Raw genomic sequence first — 23,082 nt, forward strand, 5'->3', positions numbered from 1 at the left:
CCTCTGGGATCTTTGAAAGGGAGGCACTTTAAAATGGTTTTATATAATAGGGAAATACTGTCCGAGTCCTCAAGACAATGAAGCACAATTGGGTTGTTAGTATACTGGCGATAACTTGTATTTATTGCGGTGCATAGCAAGGAATACAAAGAAGTACTGCAGGATTTTATTTCTATTGTGGGTCAAGCCTGTGTATGTTCATCTATTTGTGTCCAGGTTTTATAGCATGGCTATTTGATGCCCACTAATAAAATTGAAAGTTAGGTAAAGCCTACATGAATTGGTCTCGTCTGTTACGGGAGATGGACGTCTGAAGCGGAACTCTATTTGCAGCAGTGTAAATTTTTCTCTTATATTTTATCATCCTGCGGTATCCTGTATTTACCCAACTCAAGGAGGTTCTATTACAGTATATACAAGCATATATAAACATGAGCAGTAAGAAAGGGCCTCAGAAGAAAAAGGAAAAGAAAACCAAAGCTACACCCAAGCCTAGACAGGCATCAAGTCTTAGTCCAACCTCAAGGGAATTAAATAGAAAGTTAGGTAGAGCCATGCCACCTGCCGCCTTAGTTCTTTGTAGAGTCGCCCTTTGGATACGTGGATTATTTGAGTTCCAAATAAATGGTTATGGTTGTGCTTGAAAGTTTGTGAACCCTTTAGAATTTTCTTTATTTCTGCATAAATATGACCTAAAACATCATCAGAGTTTCACTCAATTCCTAAAAATAGATAAAGAGAAACCAGTTAAACAAATGAGACAAAAATATTATACTTGGTCATTTATTTATTTATTGAGGAAAATGATCGAATATTACATATTTGTGAGTGGCAAAAGTATGTGAACCTCTAGGATTAGTAGTTAGTTTGAAGGTGAAATTTGAGTCAGGTTTTTTCAATCAATGGGATGACAATCAGGTGTGAGTGGGCACCCTGTGTTATTTAAAGAACAGGGATCTCTCAAAGTCTGCTCTTCACAACACATGTTTGTGGAAGTGTATCATGTCATGAACAAAGGAGATTTCTGAGGACCTCACAAAAAGAGTTGTTGATGCTCATCAGGCTGGAAAAGGTTACAAAACCATCTCTAAAGAGTTTGGACTCCACCAATCTACAGTCAGACAGATTGTGTACAAATGGAGGAAATTCAAGACCATTGTTACCCTCCCCATGAACTGAATCTCAAGAGAAGGTGGGCCATGCAGCAAGACAACAACCCTAAGCACACAAGTCGTTCTATCAAAGAATGGTTAAAGAAGAATAAAGTTAATGTTTTGGAATGGCTAAGTCAAAGTCCTGACCTTAATCCAATCGAAATGTTGTGGAAGGACCTGAATCGAGCAGTTCATGTGAGGAAACCCACCAACATCCCAGAGATGAAGCTGTTCTGTACGGAGGAATGGGCTCAAATTCCTCCAAGCCGGTGTGCAGGAATGAGCAAATGTTACCGGAAACGTTTAATTGCAGTTGTTGCTGCAAAGGGGAATCACACCAGATACCAGACACCAGACCTGAAAGCAAAGGTTCACATACTTATGTCACTCACAAATATGTAATATTCGATCATTTTCCTTAATAAATAAATGACCAAGTATAATATTTTTGTCTCATTTGTTTAACTGGTTTCTCTTTATCTACTTTTATGACTTGAGTGAAAATCTTATGATGTTTTAGGTCATATTTATGCAGAAATATAGAAAATTCTAAAGGGTTCACAAACTTTCAAGCACAACTGTAATTTTTAAAAAATGATTTATTGATGTATATTGGAATGTTTTGAAATACAAAGAAACGCATAGGGAGGATATTCATCTTAACAATGTTATTTATTCCAGCTAAAGTGAGATGAAGGGTTGACCACCTATGCAAGTCTTTCTTAATTTTTTCCATATAGACAGCAAATTATTGTTGATAAAGAGCTTTATATTTACTTGTGATGTTTACCCCTAGATATTTAAACTGATCTGCGATTATAAAGGGGAAGGTGTCCAATCTAATATTGTGTGCTTGAGAATTCACTGGAAAGAGCACACTTCTATTCAAATTGATTCTGAGACCAGAAATCTTTTAAAATTCTGTTAGTGCTGTTTGGACTGCAGGCACAGTATTTTGTGGATCTGATATATACAGTACCATATCATCTGCATGTAGAGAAACTTTCTGTTCAAGTCTTTCTCTAATAATCCCCTTTATACCATACCATACCATATTTATTTGTTGAGCGCTTAAAAACACAGCATTACAACTGACCAAAGCGCTGTACAGTTACAACAAGCAGGACTAAAAGCAAAATATTAAAAATAAACATTAAGAGAGAATTAAAACAGAGATACTAAAAACAGGTCAAGGGACCAAAAAAAATAGAGAAAATAGCAAAAGGCAAGTGGAAAATGAAACAGGTTAAGAATTAAAAGCCAATGTGAAGAAGTGCATTTTTAGGCGAGATTTGAATGTGGCGACTGAAGCGGCTTGCCTAACCACTAAGGGCAGGGAGTTCCAGAGCCTGGGTGCACAGACGGAGAAAGCCCTTTCACCACGAGCTTTAAAACGTGCCTTAGGAACGGTTAGGAGCAGCTGATCTGTGAACACGAGGGGGATTGTGACAATGGAGCAAGACACTCAAATAGGCGGGGGCTAGACCGTTTAATGCCTTATAGGTTAGGAGGAGAATCTTAAAATCGATTATGAATCTAACCGGCAGCCAGTGTAGGGTTTTCAAAATCGGTGAAATGTGTTGGATTCTGCTACTTCCAGTTAGAAGCCTTGCAGCCGCATTTTGAGCCAGTTGGAGTCTAGAAAGAGTGGCTTTACTGATACCAAAAAGGCAGGAATTAGAGTAGTCAAGCCGGGACGTAATGAATGCATGAATTACTGATTCCAGGAGGTGGTTAGAAAGAATAGACTTGAGTTTGGCGATTCGCCTTAGATGGAAAAAGCAGGATTTTACTGTGCTGTTGACTTGAGCATCCATTTTCAGGAACGTATCCATTTTGATTCCAAGATTGGAGACAGACGAAGTTACTGGAATGGGAAGAGAAACGAGGCCAAGGGGTGGAGCCTGTTTGCAGTCGGGACTAAAAACAATGACCTCGGTTTTTGAATCGTTCAGGTGAAGGAAGTTTACAGCCAGCCAGTCCTTAATGTCAGATAGGCAGTCGAGGAGAGGTTTGGTGGAGTCAGTTGGCTTGAGGGAGAAATAAATTTGGCAGTCGTCAGCATATAGGTGATATGAAATTGCATGCTTTCTAAAAATTGCACCTAAAGGCAGGATGTAGATTGAAAAAAGTAGTGGCCCTAAAATGGAACCCTGGGGGACCCCACATGGGAGTGGGACTGATTCAGATGAAAAATCGTCTAGCATGACTCTGAGAGTCCTGTTGCAGAAATATGACCTGAACCAGTCGAGGGCTAAGCCAGATACACCAGCCCAGGATTCGAGTCGGGAGATCATGATGTCGTGGTCGATTGTGTCGAAAGCAGCAGATAAGTCGAGAAGAACCATAACCACGTGGAGTCCTGAGTCCAATGCCAAAAGGACGTCATTTAGGACACGTAAATGCGCGGTTTCTGTGCTGTGTTGGGGCCTAAAGCCTGACTGAAAAAGATCCATTACCTGATGGTCCTGTAGGTGATGAGTTAATTGCCCTTTATCTCATAAGCATTTCGACAGTGAACTGCCAGTGGCTCAGTGGCGATTGCAAACAGTAGTGGTGACAAGGGGCACCCTTGTCTGGTACCACGCTCAAATTTAAAGAAGTCTGAATTAGGGTTGTTAATACAAACTGAAGCTTCTGGATTGGTATACAGTACTTCCTTACTATCTTTCTTAATGGCTGCCCTCATGTTCTCATACACCCTACGATTTACATTGAAGTTATTAATCTTATAAACATTATTCATCTGTTGTTTCCTTTGTAGCTTCTTTTTGATCTCCTTACTTAAGCTCTGTGGAGTTTTTTTTTATTTTATTTACTACTAATAACAAATTTTGGGATGTACCTGTCCTGCATTATATGAAAAAGATTTTTAAACCTGTTCCACTGCTCCTCAACTCTCTGCACACTTAACACTAGAATTACCAGAGCCTATGAAAATACACTTCTCACCTCTCTGTCAGCATCTTTTGTCCTTTAAATGTGTTGATAAACAGCAAACAGCAAGTAGTCTGCTATCACATCCCCCACCCCGCACAGTTTTCTCAGCTCAAGTCTGTTTTTCCTGCGTGTCAGTTGCTTAGAGTTGTATAAAGTGAGAAGTCAAGCAAAATGACACCTTTCATAAATACTATATCGTTATTTGGAACACTTTTCATGTGTGTTCCGTGTCTACAACAATCTATGCATAGTAAACACATCTTTAAAACAGAAACGTTTTTCATGTTTTAGTAATAATTGACAAAATGTAGACATGAAGTGTATAATGTGTGAAGCCTGAATTCCAAATATCAAAGAAACACTTTCACAAAAGATACAAGTATAAGAGAACAAATGCGCTTTTTTCCCCCAAGACTATAACCGAAGAAAAAGAAATCAGGTTAGTGTTGCATGTTGTTCTGTATTCTTGGGTTACTGTACTGGTTAGAGCTGCTGACTCCAATTCAGAAGGTTGTGGGTTCAAGTCTTAACATTTCCCAAAATAAACGTTTTGAGTAGCGAGCTGTTCTTATTGTTAATATTATACAATAAAAGCATACAATATGCAGTCCCCCATGACTATAATATCCCCCTGTAAACTTGCCTTTTTAATATTGTTAAAACAAAGTGCATTGAAATTATTGTCTGCATTAGGCAGTTTGTAACACACTCTAAAATAAGTCCTTTTTTCCTAATGCTTTCCAGACAAAGGCGGACATCCTTACTAAGATGGCGCTCCTTGTCCAGACTTAAAAGTCAGTTTCACATAAAGAGCAAACCCACCTCCATTTCTATTTTTCTTTCCTACCTAAAAATGTGTATACCTCTGTGTTATACTCATCCCCACTTTTGTTGCTTAGCCTGGTTTCTGTTATTTGTTAAAGTATCAGCTACATGTAACTCTCACCCATGTGTTCTCTTTTTGATACTTCTAGCATTAAGGCAAGTTTTGTTTTTTTTTATGTTGTTAGGTTCATACACCTGAAATATTCCTACTCTTGACGGTCACCCAACTGACACTTCACCTGACTTTTGCCTGTGGTTAGGTGAAAGTGGTTTATTTGGGTTGAGGTAGACCATAACGTTCATTGGTCATCAGACTACGAGATGCTTGTCTGTGAACAACACTCCTAGGCCTGGGTGTTCTTGCTCTGGTTGAGGCTCACTTTGATTTGTTTATTGCTGTCATGAAACTTGTATTTTTGTATTGTTCTTTATCTGGACCCTCCCATAATGGGTTACCCTGTGAACGGTACATACAGAGAATTCCAAAAGTATTCAGACCTCTTCACTTTCTGTACACTTTATTATGTTGTAGATTTAATTGTAAATTGATACATCTGCCATTTTTTCCCATTCATCTACTCAATCTACACTCAATACCCTAGAATGACAAAGTGAAAACCGGTTTTCAGAAAGTTTAACAAATGCATTAAAAACTGAAATCTCTCACTAAGTATTCAGACACTTTTACTCAGATTAATTCTGTTTGCTTTAATTCTCCTTGAGGTGTGTCAAGAACTTAACTGAAGTTTACCTGTGGAAAACTGAATTAACTGGACATTGTTTAAAAGCCCAAATCCATGTGTGCCAAGCTTGTGGAGATTTAATAGGAAGACTCAAAGCTGGCATTGTTTCCAAAAGAGAATCTTCAAAGGACTGAATTAAGTGTCTGAATACCTGTGTGAAACAAAGATTTCAGTTTTGGATTTTCAATAAATTTGGAAACTTTTCTGAGAATATGTTTTCACTTTGTCATTATGGGTTATTAAGTGTAGATTGATGGACAATTTAAAATTAAATCTACAACACAATAAAGCATGCAGAAAGTCAATGCATTGTCAATCAATTAGATATTCTAGTGCCAAGGCCTGAGACTCTCTCCACAGATCCAAGGTCACAGTGTTTAGTTCACCAGATCCATCCAATTCATGTGCTTGCTTATTCCATCATATGATGCTGGAGATGGTGTACAATGGGTCTGCGTATTTTCCACAACAGTTCCAGGATGTTTAGAAACACTTAACCTCCTAGTGTAAAAAAAATGAAATCTGCCACAGCAAGATAATCATACACCAGGCAGGAACATTGTGAAGAATCGCTCCCTCCCCTCCCACGATCTCTTCTTCCAGCTTTCATTTAGCAGAAGGTACTGTAGCATCCAAATCAGTTGTGCCAAGCACTATTGTACATTAGCTCCTACTCCTTGGTTGTCTGGACTCTTAGCTCTGTGTTGCCCCCCTGCCCTCAGTTCTGCCCTTTGCAGTGAAGTTATATGCAGTACATTTGTTACACTTGTATTACTATTTTTTATTATTAGTTTTACTGTTATTATTAATTCATTACTATTTCATATAAATACTATCTATTCACTTACCTGTTATTTATTTACCTATTATAATACAGCATAGTTCTTTACCTGTCTTGCACTTGTCCTGTGTATTTTGCACCACAGAGGTCCTGGGGAATGTTATTTTGTGCCACTGCATGCTGCAATATGGTGTATGGATAGTGTGACAATAAAGTCACTTGACTTGATTTTTTGTACTATGGTGGCTATAATAATATACATGATGTGATCTGAATCAACTCTATGGATAGACAGTATGTTATTTGTCCCAAGAGGAAGCTTACTGTGAGTTAAGAAGTTCAAAATCTGCTAGACATACCAGTTACGTTCAGGAGCTGCTGTACAGACAACAAAACAGATAAACTATTGGATAAATGCTGTGTTTTATATTTGCTGTCATTTTACTTTTTATTTTATTTATGTGACTTTGACCTCTCTTCCTAGTTTGGGATGATCTGAAATTCGTATACAAGACACATAAAGCCCTGTCTCACTGGAAGTTTGGAACCACTTTCAATTATCTTTACAAGTGTCCTCTCGAAGGTAAAGGTAAGAAGATGACAAGTACTTAGTGCCCCTTTCTCCTCATTCATGTTAATATTCAAGGGTATAGAGTGTAGGGATAAAGCTATGGAAAATGATTCTCTTTAAGGTATTACTGTGTTTGAAATTTTACTTTGTCATTATTAGATTGTGCTTTCATTCTGCAGTCTTGGAGTTAATGTACAAAAGAGCAAACACCTTTTGTTTTCTTCATAGTAGTAAAGTCTATATGTGTGTCATATTCAAAATGGGGTGAATACCCTGAGAAAAACATTTAATGAAGAAAGTCCAAAGAGCAACATATTAATTAAAAATACAAGACTAGAGATGATCCATTTCAAGTTGTAACTTCTAAAAACATTTTTAGGGGTTGAAGTTGACACAGCATTCTAACCATCTTTGTGGAAACTATTGAAAGGCAAATAAAATGTTAGGTAAAATTGTAAAAACAGTTAAATAGAAATCAAGAGGCATTATGATGTCATAATTCTATAGCACCCCTTGCCACACATTGGCACTTATGATGAGGTTTTGCAGTTTTCTGATAGTAACGTTAAGGCTGCACCACAAAGATAATAATAAATAATAATATCTAAAGTAGCAGGAAAACAGTGAGGCAGGATAGTGCTTTAAGCTTCCACATCTCAACAACATCTAGTATAAGACAGTAATGACCACAATTACTTTTTTGTAAAAAATAAAATAAAATGAATAAATAAAAAAAAATAAACAAGAGATTTTAGGAGATTTGTCAAAGGATGCTATTTGTAACTATATGGAATAGGACGTAGTCTTGGCTACCTTGTGGGACAAATATACTAGAATGTATTCAACTATTTAACCTTAAGTGGCTGTACTCTCATTATGGCCATGCTGTATATGTTAATTAATTTAAAAGTAATTTATATTTTCCAGATGAGAACATTAATAACATACATAATGTGATAAAGAAGGAATTTTTGTCCCTTGTGGATGCTGGTTTGGCTATAAACTGTGCCTACCCTCTGATGTTACAAGAAAAACGGAAAGTGGATGTGATCATTTCATTGGACTACAGTAATGGGGATGTTTTTATGGTAAGATTTTTGTACTTTTCATATGAATCTGTTGTGACTGTACTGTAGAATTATAATGCTATTTTCTATGATGTTTTTTCAAAGTTGCCATTTAATCTGCTTTCAGATCATTTCATTTTGTGCTTAAGCCAAGTTGTGCTTTACAGTAGACTAGTCCAGAGCCAGGTGTGGCTGCTGTTATCATCTCTGTAGTTCTCACCACAATATAAATGCCATCTATTGCAGTTCTTACATTTTATAAAAAGTTGCTAAGACTGCTACCCCGTGACATCTCTGGGTCAAATTTGGCGTGGTTTTGTGTTTGAAATCAGTAAAATCATCATACTATTTACAATGTACAGGATGAAACTTCCTACAATTTATTGTGTTAAGAAGATCATTCTGGCTTCGGTCATGAATGCACTTCCCCTTAATTTCCACTGATTCACTCTTAAGTTGAAAGAATTCTGTTGGATTTACTTTAGCACTGCCTTTAAGGATTTTAAATACCTGGATGATGTCCCCACACCGTCTCGTCTGCTTGGACTAAATAAGTTTATTTCTCTGAGTGTGTCAGAGTAGGACACGTACTGAAGTCCTGGGATGCACTTGGTTGCTCTCCTCAGCACAACTTCAAGTGCTGCTATGTCTTTCTTGTTGTGTGGTAACCAGAACTGCACACAATACTCCATATGTCGTCACATTAGTGCATTGTATAGTCCAAGCCTAAAGCCCCTTGATATATATTTAATAGTTTTTATGACATAAACTATCACTTTACTTGCCTTTCTAACTGCTTCTTCACATGTGCAAAGGAGCAGAGACAAGCCCATCTGGTCCAATCCCACAAGAGAGATACTGTAGCACAAATTGCTGGAAAATGTAATGCTGACCATGAGAGAAAGGTTAGGCTGCTTTGTTGCAGACTGGACAGAGTTTCCATGATGAATCCTGTCCACTGCCATAAATGCCTACAATGGTAATGTGAGCATCAGAATTGAACCAAGAAGCAATGGAAGAAGGTTGCCTAAGAGGTCATGTTCAACGCTGTGCATAGAACTCACATTAAAACATGGCATGTGTACGCAAAAAAAAAAATCAGATGCACAAAACCGTGCATAAGCCAACTTCCTTGTGCTTCCGCTACATAAATCCCAGTCATCGTAAAATCTAACACATGTGCATACGTCTGTCGCCCCTCTCCAATTCCTCCCAGAATTACACCACCTTTCCATATGCAAATCAATATAAACAGCCACTTAAGTTCAGCATTATCTGAAAAGACAATGGCAAAAGCACAGGAAAAAAAGAAGAATTTTAGAGAATGTGTGCTGGAGGCAAGTAAAAACATACTATTTGTTGGCTTAAGCAGTGATATAAACAAAAAAGGAAGTTGATCGAGTATTACAGAGTGGCAGAGACAGTCGAATGTTCAAGTTCAGAAAGTCGCACAGAGCCCGAAGAAGAAGAAGGGGTCAGATATCAAAGTTGCCATGAAAAGGAAAGTCGTAGCCCAGTGTCTGAGTGCCATATGGAAGCGTATTAGGGTACAGAGGAAAGAAAAAAAATAGGGACACAGTGGAATAAAAAGGTCAAAATGTCAGCTTTAATCTTGAAGTTTCCACTTTGATCTCGTAGTTTATTTTGTCATTAAATTAGAACGTTGTAAACTTTATCTTAAAGTCGATGTTTAATTTACTATTATTTCAAATCCTATCTAACTAAAGCAGTACGTTAAATGCTTCAAATTCTATCTGCTCTATGTGTGTGAATCAATACGTGCTTCTTAAAAAGGCTTTCTCTTTTGTAGACAGAAGCATGCAGGCACTGATCTCCACACAGAATATATTACATACATGATATTACAGCTCTCTGAACAGAATACTAAGATGTATACCTTATATCATTTTTATGGTGAAATTCACTAAAGCATGTATTAAACATGGGTACACAGTGGCATAGTGGTAGCAATGAGCTGGTGTCTTGTCCAGAGATTGGTCCTGCCTCCCACAAGATGCCTGCTGGGACGTGTGTGACCCTCGATGAAATAATTTATTTCAGCAGTATTGTTTCTGTCAAACATATCAACCCCCAATTCCTGTCCTTCCATTTTCCTCTTCCACGTAACCAATCACCACACAATAAGCTCTGTAATAAATGTCAAACCAGCTGTAAGCTTAGAATGCTGATGCCTTAAAATTTTTAAGAAACATTGAAAATTCTTTGTAATACATGTTTAATTATTCCATCCATCTATGGTTGCACCAGTCCCAACAAGCATGCATCGCGAGGCAGGAACAATCCTTGAACAGGGTGCCAGCTCATCGCTAACACTGCGCCACCGTTTCCCCACATTTTTAACATTATTGAAATTAAGTTAAAAATGTATCTGTATAATGTAATATACATATTTTAATGCATTTCATCTTAAAAATGATATCAAGTATACAGTACACCCCCAAAGTTCATGGGAGTTATGTTCCTAGAGCACCCATGAATTGTGAAAAACGGCAGATTTTGGATGTGGTTAAAAAAATGCCTATTTTTATAGTTTAAACCCTAAATATGTAATATTTAGTAATATTAATGTAATATATAACCCAAAACACTTTAATTTAATTTCAAACTCAGCTTAATACATTACCTAAAAAAAGAATGTAAAGGTAAACCTGTATACTGTACTTCTATGTCTCCCGCAGTGCTAGAATGTAAAATACCGATATTACCGCTATATGTACTGTAATTCATACAAGCCCGTTTTCATTGCCGGAAACCTTAGAAGGTGCAGGCCATTTTGGCAGCATCTTGGGGCTTTAACCCTTAAACTGCCACATACTTGGGGGTTAATGCATCCCTGGATATTTTTTTTGCTGCACTTTAAGTAAACGTTACAGTTCACAAAGAAAAAGTGAAATTTTAATGGAACGCATTTTTTTTCACGCAAAGAGCATCACAATTACTGCAACACTTAGCATTTTACACACTGCTAATGAACTGTAAAAACTATTTAAAAAACTACTGAACAATATGTACAAGGTGCAACTGACGCCATTAATGAAATTCAGTAAATCACTGAGCCAACTGCGCTTGAACTGGCTGCAAGCAAGCACACAGAGGTAAGCGCTGATGCTTGCAGGGTAGTCTAGTGCAGCGGCTCAATCCCAGGGAGAGTGTGGCTGCAGGGTGTCACGCTTGGGTCACAGAATTGCACAGAAACACAGGAAATTGTAGAGACAGGAACTTTATTCAAACACTTCAAAAAACATGTCTCTTACAGAAGTAATCGAGCTCAGTAGGCAGTTAGTTCTCGATTAAAGAACAGACAAACATCATAAGGGGGCACAACGGGAGCGGGACCCCCAACAGGAGCAGAGGATGTCTGGGGGAGCAGAAAGAAACAAAGCAATCAGCCATAAAGGACAGGTGTTGTTCATGCTTTTAAGTATACTTAGCATCGTGTGAGAAATATATCTAATGACAGAGCAGTCGCAAGTAAGTCCAGCAAGTAAAGGAGCAATGTGAAAGTAGTCTATTAACATTTTTTAAGAGGGGGTTTTAGAGGAGCGTCCATGTCTTCTAGGAGTGCGTTTAGCTCACAAGGGGCTGGCAGTGGTCATGAGCTGACTGCTCAATGAATGTATGGCACTGACTGATCAGCTCCTGCATGCTCGCAAATGGCACGGGGGAAACAACTATAGTTGGTTGTGGCAGTTTAAGGGCTCTTAAGATGAACAAAACAGAAAACACAAGAACACTCAGCTGGAGATGCATCACAGTCAATCAGCAGCAAGGAAAAATGAATAACGATGCAGTGTTTCATTGCCGCTAAGATTTACACCGTCGTGAAGATGGTGATTTATTTATTTTTATGGTGGAGATTCCAGGGGCACCTAGCTTGGCCCGACCCACACGCACTCACAAACAGAGACAAAAACAAAGCAAACCGGTAATCAAACAGCAAATAAAGAATGTAATGAAAACAAATAAAAACGATACCACCTTGTTCCCCTTACGGTGATTACACATTAAATACAACAAAGCACAAACAAAACACACACAGTAAATCATGAAAAACATTCATGAAAAACGGCAACAGATTAAATGTAATGATGAAAATAGTCCAGAGATCTGCACGTTGAATGGGAATGTAAAGATAGTCCTACTGCTAGTTCTTGAAATGGTGAAGATGGGTGGACGGGTTCAGGAGAGCTCCTTTCTTTGGAGGATAGCCATGAATCCACTTACAGTCCTCATGTACACAGGCAGGTGGCAGACAATCCAGATGCCAACCACGAAACGATCGAGAACAAAACGAATAGCGGTTTCCGCTAACAATTATTAGATAGGTTCTAAGGAAAAATCCACGGGCTCCTGAGGCCACAAACTTTGAACGGCGACTTTACTACTGTAGTGGTCTACTGTATACCCTAGTATTCTAACAGCTCACAGCTCCAGGAGGATAGTGTATAGAAATCTAAATCGACTTAGAAGCCAGTCACCATCATCTGTAAATACAGTGCATATTCTATTGAACTGAATTGAATCCTTTTATTGTCATTGTATGGTACAACTGTTTTGGAAGACAATAGCTAAACCAAAAGCCAAAGTGCAAAATGGACCAAGTTCTGTGTTCTGAAATATTAAATTGAATTTTGCCCTTGCACTTTTATAAGTGAAGGGGCTCACTAGATATATTATGGGTTGGCCTACCCTTCCGCATGAAAGCTTAAACAACATACTCAGAAAGACACATGCATCCAGACCCTATTCAAATAACCACTGGTTACGAGTGACACCTGTGCCGTCTGTCACTCCTTGGGTCTCCACATTAGGACTCGCTAGCTTTGGCTTGTGAAGACCACACAGGTGTCCCTCAGACACAGGAGGCTGACACTCCTTAGTTATTACAACGCTACTCCTTCCTGTGCTCCTAACTATTGGAGGTGTCCCTCCTTAGCTGTTAACCCTGTGATAAAGAAGTATTCAAGGTGTGTAAAGAATAGAAATTTAAAACCAAGTTTTACTAAAATAGAATAACAGTGGCGTAAAATACAAATGTAACAAAACAAAACACATATACAAAATAAGGAATAACAGAAAAGTCTGGATGTAAATAAACCTTTGTTTGAAAGTCAAAATGTTCAAACAATACTTTCTGTAAAGATATGAAAGCTGAAGAGTAGCATCAAAGGACACATTTGATTTGGAAAAGGAGCTTGTCCTTGAGACGGCTTGTCTTGATTTAGAAGTCAGGCACATGATGTGGATAGTGTCTCCAATGTCCAGGTAGATAGTCTGTCTCTTTCTGTGTCTCTCTCTCTCTCTTTCTCTCATCCCTCAGTGGATCCATCCTTCATGTCAAATTTCCCAGGTGGGGTTCTGGATCCCATTATATTACAGTTAATTCTTTAATTACTCCAGTGATGGGTGGTTTGAAGGTTTTACTTTAAACAATGCTCAACAGAGTTCAAATTGAAACTAGAAAATCATAAGATAAAATATGCTACCATGACTTCAGACATCAACAAATGCAGAAATGCACCCATCAACAACTATTGTGAACAACGAAAACTGCAATACCCTTGACAAAGAATGTTTGAAATGTGAAACAGAATGGTAAGTTGTAATTATTATATACTAGCAAAATACCCACACTTTGCAGCAGTGAAGTACTGCCTTAACATTTTTATTAAGAAGAAAATTAAACATTTTTAAACTGAGGGAAAATATACCAATAATTATTTGTTAAGGATCTCTTTGTATACCACATTGTGAGTTCGGCCCTCCGGTTGTAACATGACCAAGCTGTGCGCTGAGCTTACTCTTGAGCATGCAACGTACAGTTGGCCATGTGAACAGTAATCTTGTTTCAAATCTCACAGCTTGGATTGCTGCTGTCATAATCGGTTTGAGTTTCATGGTTTGTTTCAATTACGACAGTATTTGTAGGACTTGTGTTGAAGTGACATTCGCCATCTGGCAAGCGTTGTAAGCATACAGCCGGTTTCATCGATAACTTCACATCCAGCTTTTGAGAGTTTAAACATTCATAAACATCAAAGTGTCCACTACTGAAATCGTCACCTGTGAATCTAAGATGTTTAAGAGGCATTGGCGGTTGTCGAAAGGTGTAGAATATTTGGCCATTTCGGTACACTTGAAAGTGACAACCAAACAATTCATTGGCAGCCATCAACTCACATGCAGAACCATAGGTGAAGGGCTTAAGCATTTCACTCTTATAGTGCTCCTGTGTAGTATAATTATCTCCTGTACCATCATCAGTCCACACCTTGAACCTGTCCCAGTCATTCAATACATTAGACACAATGTTCCTCCGGATATCAAGAGTGAGCCTGATATGGCCGTGCAATATGTAACAAAGAGAATGGAAAAGGCAGGTGCCATCTCTGGGCATGGAAACCACTCTGTAAGTGACAGTTCTTTGATCTATGGTGATCACCTCTATAGATATGTTAATAGGGGTATGGTTGGAACGATAAAGGAAATGGGTACCTGAACAATGTAAAGGAAGTCTAAAATACCTACACAATAACTATAACCATAATAAACGAATAATGAAACAGCGGAGAAGCCGTGGATTAAATAAAAAGGCTGTAGTTATCAGCAGGGAGACGTGAATCCCGTGGCAAAGCAAGGAAGGGAATGTAGAGACCGGAGCAATGGACAGCTTTATATAGGCAGGCAGCCAACATGGGGGACCCAACACCGCCTCACACGGTGACCGAGCTGCAGACTATGGACGTATATATGTACATAAGTAGGATTCAGTTAGCGTTGGGAACCCACATACCAAATTTCTTGAAGATGGGCCCATAAGTAACAAAGACCGTTGGAAAGTTCAATATGGTGGCCGACAGTGGCATCATACCACCGAAATAAGTACGTACATTGATTTCGGTTAGCGCAGGGAAGCCGCCTACCAAATTCCGTGAAGATGGGGCCATAAATATGAAACTTCAACATGGCAGACGTTGTTGACCGTTATGACTGTTACACGTAGAATTTCGAAAGGAAACCTGTTTAACTTTTGTAAGTAATCTGTAAGGAATGAGCCTGTCAAATTTCAGCCTTCTACCTACACGGGAAGCTGGAAAATTAGTGACGTTGGTAAGTTCAATATGGCGGCCGAAAGTGGCGTCATACCACCGAAATAAGTACATACATCCATTTCGGTTAGCGCAGGGAAGCTGCCTACCACATTTCGTGAAGATGGGGTCAGCCTTCTACCTACACGGGAAGTTGGAGAATTAGTGACATTGGAAAGTTCAATATGGCAGCCGACAGTGGCGTCATACCACCGAAATAAGTATGTACATTGGTTTCGGTTAGCGCAGGGAAGCAGCCTACCAAATTTCCTGAAGATGGGGCCATAAATAAGAAAGTTCAACATGGCGAACTTTGTCGACCGTTATGACCGTTACGTGTAGAATTTCAAAATGAAATTTGCTTAACTTTTGTAAGTAAGCTGTAAGGAATAAACCTGCCAAATTTCAGCCTTCTACCTACACAGGAAGTTGGAGAATTAGTGATGAGTGAGTGAGTGAGTGAGTGAGGGCTTTACCTTTTATTAGTATAGATAAAATGAAAATAATATGAAATATTCAAAGAACCTGACATCTTCAATGCTTGCAAGGGTTCTAGGTCCCTGTGACAATATGTCAAAAAAACAGGGTTTATATAATTAACAGATAAACAGATTCAAGATTATCTTTTTAAAAGTTTATTCTCCTGTACCTTCATAGTTATAAATTCTGAGACAGAAGCAATCACTTTTTGTACAATGGCATTTTCAATCAATACCTGAACCAGCTGTCAATAACAGACACTAAACCTGTTGAAGACAGTTAATAGAATGTTTTAAACATATTTGCTACCTTTTGCTCTAAGTGTACCGTGAGCCCCTTTACTCTGTATTTGCATGTGTGTGAACGTCTCTTAACCAGGGCTTAGATCATTGTGTCTTAGGTTACATAGAGAAACACCTGATGTATCCTTCTGAAGGTCTAGGACTAGTTTAGGGGTCTGCATAGTAGAATGATTTCATCCTACTTAGAGCAGTTAAACAAAAGGTGGTGCCCCGCCCGGAGATTTGTTTCCTGCCTTGCACCCTGTGCAGGCTGGGATTGGCTCCAGCAGACTCCTGTGACCCTGTGTTAGGATATAGCGGGTTGGAAAATGACTGACTGACTGATATAACAGGAATGCTTAATAGGCTAAGAGTGATCCATACAGGTTTTCTGCTACGACAATATGACCCATAAGCAGATTTTACTGGTGAAAGGTTGCTGATTAATGACTCAGGGTACTTTAAAGAGATTCTCATTTTTGTTTCATTTTCACAATCATCTTTGTCACAGATGTTTGTACTAAAATTCCTTAGGAGAAATAATTTTAGACAAAAAGGAGACATGAAATACAAAAGGAGTCCAAATGGAGAATATGTTTTGATAAAGGTTGTTTTATGAGATCTCCTTCTAGTTCTTTGAAGACTTCATGTGTTTTTTTACTTATTGTTGGACTGATGCCTTTATCCAAGATGATTAGCAACATCTGAGATGCAATCAGTTCCTTTTTTTTTCAATCTGAGTACAGACTAGATGAATTGGCTTGCTCATAGTCCTACACTGATGTCAGTACTGGTATTTGAACCCATAAGTTTAGAGATTGAAGATCAAAGTTCTAACCACAATGCCACACTGCCTGCCTTTTCTTCCAGAGTGACTATGATCTAAGAGGAGCACAGCAATATACATTAGAACAACTAACATTATTAGTCAGATGCAAGGACTACAGTTTTGTAATCAAAGTAATCTGTTTTATTACCACAATCAGCTGTCCATACATGTCACCATGTCATAGTGGAGCACACAATGCAAACACTTTCAAAATGAAAAAAAATATCAAGACATTAATTAGAAAGTCTGAGCCCATTGTGTGACTTTGCTGAGAATACCTGGGGAATTTTTGCTTAGGAGAAAATTCTGAGAAGCATGAGACAAAAGAACATGTTTCTAATTTATTTCTTTCTGATCTAAGTGTTATCCAGAGAGAGAGACCAAAAAGATATTAAGGAGATCTATTTTTTTTTTTTGATTTTACATTCATATGGGGAGTAACTTAAGATCTTGGACATTTTATAAGAGTTTGCTGTTGTTCAGTATGGGCCCTCTGTGGCCCCCACTGAACTCTGTTGGACTGTAAACTCTGTGATCTCTGCTCTCAATGAAAATAAGAGATAAAAAAATTTACTGAACAATTGCTATAAAGAACACAGGCTCAGTAACACAAAGAAGATATTATTTTTGGGTGGAATATTTTTTAAAATCAAAGGAGAACGTGTCCCTCTCCATTATGACTGTATCTCACAAGCAACTTAAAAAGATCACAATAAGTTTCATTCTTCACATACTAAGATTTAATCATTTAATCATTGTGTTTTTCTACACCTTAAGAAATGTACAGTACTCTGCTTTCATGAGTTCCTTTTCTGTCTGTATTTTGACTTCTGAACATTTTATATATTTGTTGTATTCTTAAAGTAAAAAGATATCAATTCTTAGAACAAATGCTCTCTTTTTACCTCACCTATCCATGCATTTAATGATCCCGGTAAAGCGTAGTCGGCAATCAGTGCCTATCCCATCGGCTCCTCTCTTTAAATTTGCTAAACATATGATCTGATTGATATAAAGTCAGGGAGCGCATTTTAATATTCTTTCCATATCCTCCTACATCTCAAGGCAACATGATTATTGGGTAATGTGATTAAAACAAAGTTTTCTTTTTTCCTTTTCTTTTCTTTTTTTAGACATTGAATCAGGCTAAAGCTTATGCTGATGCATACAATCTTCCTTTTCCCCCTGTGGACAAAAAAGGCCAAAAACCTCAGGACTGCAATGTGTACAGCGATGCCTCAACTCCAACAGTGATCCACATGCCCCTGTTCAATGACAGCAATAAAAATGGCAAGTAGTGATACAGGGATTTCTATTATAAATAATATGTATGTTTTTAAGTGTGGGGTTTGGTAAAGACAGTTTTGTCTGGCAATGTTATGAACTAGAGAGTTCCTAAGCACACTAATCTCAAAATAATTTCCATAAATGCTAACTAGAAGAGGAAAAACTGTCAAAATAACAGTAGGTACTCACAACAAGGGCAAACATTGAATCCTTATAAAGAAAAGGATTTATTTTTCCATGAAGCCCTACGGAGCAAAAAGGTATAGAAGGCAATACCTTCAAAATAGACAAAAAAACAAACAAGGTCCCAACACAAAAATCAAAGTGGTAAAAAAAACAGTAAAAAGTTACAAAACCCAGTAATTCAGAAATATGAAAAGAGCAAAAAACAAGTAGAGAACTCAACCACCTAGCACATTCACAATGAACCGCAAGGGACTATGGGTCTTCCTATGCATTTAATAGTCCCATGCTGTTATGAGAAGGTGGTCCTACCTTTTGAGGAGCCACCCAAAAAGCACAGGAATGCAGCAAAAGACACTTTGACATATAGAAACTAAATAACTAACATAAAAAAACAAACAAAATAAACATAAACTAGATTTATGAACCTCAGAAACCCTCACTGAAACATCAAAAAGAGGAGGACCAAAAGATGAGACATAATCGAAGATACATGCAGAGATCAAAAACAAAGGATACATTGCACTTTCAACAAGCCAAGAAAACTTAGCCCAAATATGTGGTAAAAAATTTTAAAAAGTCTATCAAAATAAGAGAAATTATTGCACTAGTATTTTAGGACGTTATCTACAACCTCAGATTTTAAATGTTCACCAGTGCCCCAGTACGCATTTGAAGTCACAGCTTGATAAAGCCAGTAGGACCATATCATCTGCAAAAGGTAGAAATGCAATCCTGAGGTCAGTGAACTAGACACCCTGCACTTCTTTGATGTACCAAGGAATTTTGCCCGTAATAATTATGAACAGATTCAGTGACAGAGGGCACCCTTTGTGGACTCCCACACTCACCGAGAATAACTTTGATTTACTGTACTGCTGGCAACACAAACCAAGCACTCGCGTCAGTTGTACAGGCACCAAATAGTCTATGACTGCAGGCCCAAAACCCCATATTCCTGAAACCCCTCACAGGACACTTCTAGGGAGGTGGTCGTATGCCTTTTCCAAGTCAACAAAGCAAGTGTTGACTGGTTGAGCATACTCCAAATGAACCCTCCATAATACTTGTGAGGTTTAAAAGCTGGTCTAGTGTTCAATGAATGGGATGAAATCCGCATTGTTCCTCCTGAATCTAGAGTTTGACCAACAGCTGGATCTTTCATTTCAGATCCCTGGTATAAGACTTCTCAGAGAGGCTGAGGAGTGTGATTCTCCTAAATTTGAAATACACACCCCAGTTTGCCAGTCATGATGCACTGTCTGGGACCTCCATAAAAGAGGCACATCAGCCAAGATAGCCTAACAACATCAAGAGCCTTTAAGAACTCAAGGTGAATATCATGTACCTTACCACTGAGGAACTTTTTTAAGCATCTCAGCATCTTAAGCTCCAGTAATGAGTGAGTCCTACTTCGAGTTCCCTGACTGTGCTTCCTCGAAGGAAGGCATGTTAGTAGGATTTAGGAGGTCCTTGAAATGCTGCTCTCACTTTATTGCCAAGTGAGGCACTCCATCCCTGATATAAGCAGCACAGGCGAAGCACTGCTTGCCCTTCCTGAGACATCTGACAGTTTTCTAGAGTTGCTTTAAGGCCAATTGAAAGTAATGTCCCCTGGCCTCACTGAACTCTTCGCAAGCCCAGACTTTTGCTTCTGCAAATGCCATCACAGCAGTCCACTTGGCCTGTTGGTACCTGTCATCTGCTGCTACTGTTCCATAAGCTGGTAAGGCCCCCTTCTTCTGCCTGTAACTTTACTGCTGGTGTCCATCATCAGGTTTGCAGATTGCTGCCATGAAAAACACCAATGACCTTAGGACCGCAGCTCTGCTCAGCCTCCTCAGCATTGGAGACACAGACCACGTCACATTTAGGTTTATTGTCCCCTTCCTACCTCAGAATGCAAGAAAAATTTCTCTGGGGTTGAGAGTTGAAGATCTCCCTGATGGTGGTCTCAGCCAAACATTCAAAGCACACCCACACTGTATGTTGGGTCTCCCTGGTCTGTCTAGCATCATTCCTCACCACCTGATCCAACTCATAACTCTTCACCTGAGTGTCATATGGTTGTACTGTAAATCTGATGACACAACTACAAAATATATCATCGACCTACGACCTAAGGTTTTAAGGGTTACAATTAAGTCTAAATGCTTCTTTGCACTGTAAAAATAAGCAGATTGACAGATCATGAAGAGTTTGGGTCTAATCGGACACCCCTTTTAATGTCCCAAAATTAAATGGGAAAAAGAAACAACACAATTGTTAAATATAGCATTTGTGAGCAGCGTAGGCAGGCACCCAAAACACAACTGCACAGACGCAAGTCCTGAGTGTAAACACACATATTTATTAAACAAAATACCTTAAAAAGGCTTCAACATAGACACAATAATCTAATACAGTTATTCTTTCTTTCTCCGCACCTCCCAGACAAGCTTTGTCCTCTTCCACCCAACTCCAACTTCCCTGGTTGAGGTGAAGCAGCTCCTTTATTGTTGGATACAGGAGTACTTCTGGTGTTAGGACACAGCCTGATGGAAGCACTTCTGGGTCAAACAGAGTAGGGATGATTACTCCCAGCACCTCCTCCATAGAACCCAATAGAGCTGCCACTCAGCTCTACATGTCCCAGCATGCCTTGCAAGTGTCAGAGTGGGGATCCTGACCCAAGAATGCTTCTATCTAGCATATCGGGTGAGCTGGTAGACATAACATGTTTTTTCTCCCTGTCCTTTCATCACGTTGCCCTTCCAGCTGGGTATTGTTCTTTGGTCAAACCCTACCTTGACATCAGCGTGCCCATTTTTGCACTGGCATCTTCTGCCATCCTCCTGCTTAAGACAAAGAACATCTTGTTACTCTCTTGTCGATTTGTTACCTGGGCCTTCTAGCCAGGTAAGAGAGGGAGTCCATTCTGGCAGGACACCAGTCCTTTCATGCAAACCATTACACTTTTGAGCCCAGTTGATTAACTGCTGATTAGAGGTCTGACCGCATCGTTAACTGGTTCCCATTTGAACACTGACTTCTGGTCAATTGGATGAGGCAGGACGACCAATGATTCTCGTCGCGTTGACAGAGCTCTTCCTGGCAGTGTTTCTTGGCTCTAAAATAGGACATGGAAGAAAAGTTAGTGTCAGTGTCACCTTATGAATCTTTCCCCTTTGTTTCCCTTGACAAAGACCCATGTGACACTGCCAATACTTGTCTATGTGACAGCAAATCAGTGATTTAGTGTTTATTTGAGTACTTTGGGGTTCTACAAATCTCGATGTCGTTATACTTTTGAAAAGGTTTAATAAATTGGGGATTGATAAGCTATGTGTTGCTGAATGGCTTTTTCATAAGATCGATCTGTGCAGTGAATGTTACAAAATATCTACAATACTGTAGAAAGGATGTAATGAAAAAACAATTAAACACATGAACAGTGTGCTTCCTCATTTAAATTGTCTCTTTCTTTTTTTTATATATATAACTGTTTTCTTGTTGCTTGTTTTTTCAGAGTCGACCATATCAGACTACGGTACTAGTAAAATGAGATACAGTCAAGAAGACATTGACAGGCTCCTGAAGATTGCCAAAGAAAACATTACACGAAATAAAGGCAAAATTTTGGAAGAAATCAGCAAGAAGATGCAATCGAAAGAATGAGATAAACCACTGTCTATCTTAAATATCCATCATTCTCCTTCAATTATCAGACAGTAACACATTTCCTCATTTTATTCAGAATTGGGACCTGTCTGTTTCTAAAGTGGTGTGGTTCAGGGTGTTCAAATAATCAGAAACGCAAACATTGCATTTTGTTTTATTTTTGTGCACTTCTGTGTAGCTCTCTGCCTTTAGTCCATCAGTCTCACACTCTGTTTTAAACATCCACACTTCTAGGTTTTCTCTGCATCTTTTTTATTCAGGTTTTTATGACATGGACAATTCATTTTCTCCAATTAGAAAATGATTTGAATGATATTTGAGAATGTCAGAAACATTTTGTGGTTTATTACGACAACAAGACTGTCATCAGCACCCTCATTAATTTTATTTCTGATTTGGGTTAGTGTTAGGGTTTTACTTCTCAGAGATGACCAGGAATGTACGACATATGGATTCATCAACAAGATGCTTTAAAATGTCAGTCCTGTAAATTTCGATGGTCATCCGTGATTGCAGATTTTTTAAATGAAATTTTACTTCATTGTTGTCAGCTTTTCTTTGAGAGTTCTGCTGTTGGACTCTTTTGTTTTGTTTTTGTCTTAAGATTTCTGGTTAGTGATTCCATTAAGAGACGACACTTTTTAGTTAAACACTTACCCCCTGGCCATTAGTATTTAATTTTCTCTGCCCCTTAGGATGACAACTATAGATTACTAGCCATGAGTGATACTAATTGTATTATTTTTGTAGATTATCAATTTAGCACAAGTTTGAAGTTTGTTAATAGGTTTTAGGCAAAGAAAGAAAAAGGCTGTAAAATAAATTCTATCCGTGTGCACCTGGAGTTTAAAACAATCTCAAAAGTGTATCCTAGGTTAACTGCTGATAGGCTGAGTATTAACGTGTGTGTGAGACTGGGTCCCGTAATGGACTTCTGCTTAGTCTGACGTGAGTGCCTGTCTTCTGCCTGATCTCCACAGAAATGGATGAGGAATATCTGAGAATTTTATACATTCTCATGCGCATGAGGAGAGAGGATGTGGTGTTCAAGTTTAGATTCTGTTTCAATGTTATGGGGAGCCTTGGCCTACATGAGCAGAAACCCTCTCTAGTTGAGATTCTAGTGCATGACAGAGGGCAAACACTCACTCGTGGTAAGGCAGTACAACATA

General features: G+C 38.6%; 1 protein-coding gene across 1 annotated transcript in view; it reads left to right on the forward strand.

The window, feature by feature from the left end:
• The window catches only part of LOC120526370 (cytosolic phospholipase A2 gamma-like), a 114,320-nt gene extending 91,558 nt beyond the window's left edge, over positions 1 to 22,762 (forward strand). The window contains exons 12-15 of the mRNA XM_039749505.1: positions 6,928 to 7,032; positions 7,942 to 8,102; positions 17,914 to 18,070; positions 21,759 to 22,762. Of these exons, the coding sequence (XP_039605439.1) occupies positions 6,928 to 7,032; positions 7,942 to 8,102; positions 17,914 to 18,070; positions 21,759 to 21,907 (572 nt within the window). The 3' untranslated portion in view covers positions 21,908 to 22,762. The remainder of the gene's footprint in view (positions 1 to 6,927; positions 7,033 to 7,941; positions 8,103 to 17,913; positions 18,071 to 21,758) is intronic.
• The last annotated feature ends 320 nt before the right edge of the window (positions 22,763 to 23,082 follow it).

The sequence above is a fragment of the Polypterus senegalus genome, chromosome 3, assembly GCF_016835505.1.
Source record: "Polypterus senegalus isolate Bchr_013 chromosome 3, ASM1683550v1, whole genome shotgun sequence".
Lineage (NCBI taxonomy): Eukaryota > Metazoa > Chordata > Cladistia > Polypteriformes > Polypteridae > Polypterus > Polypterus senegalus.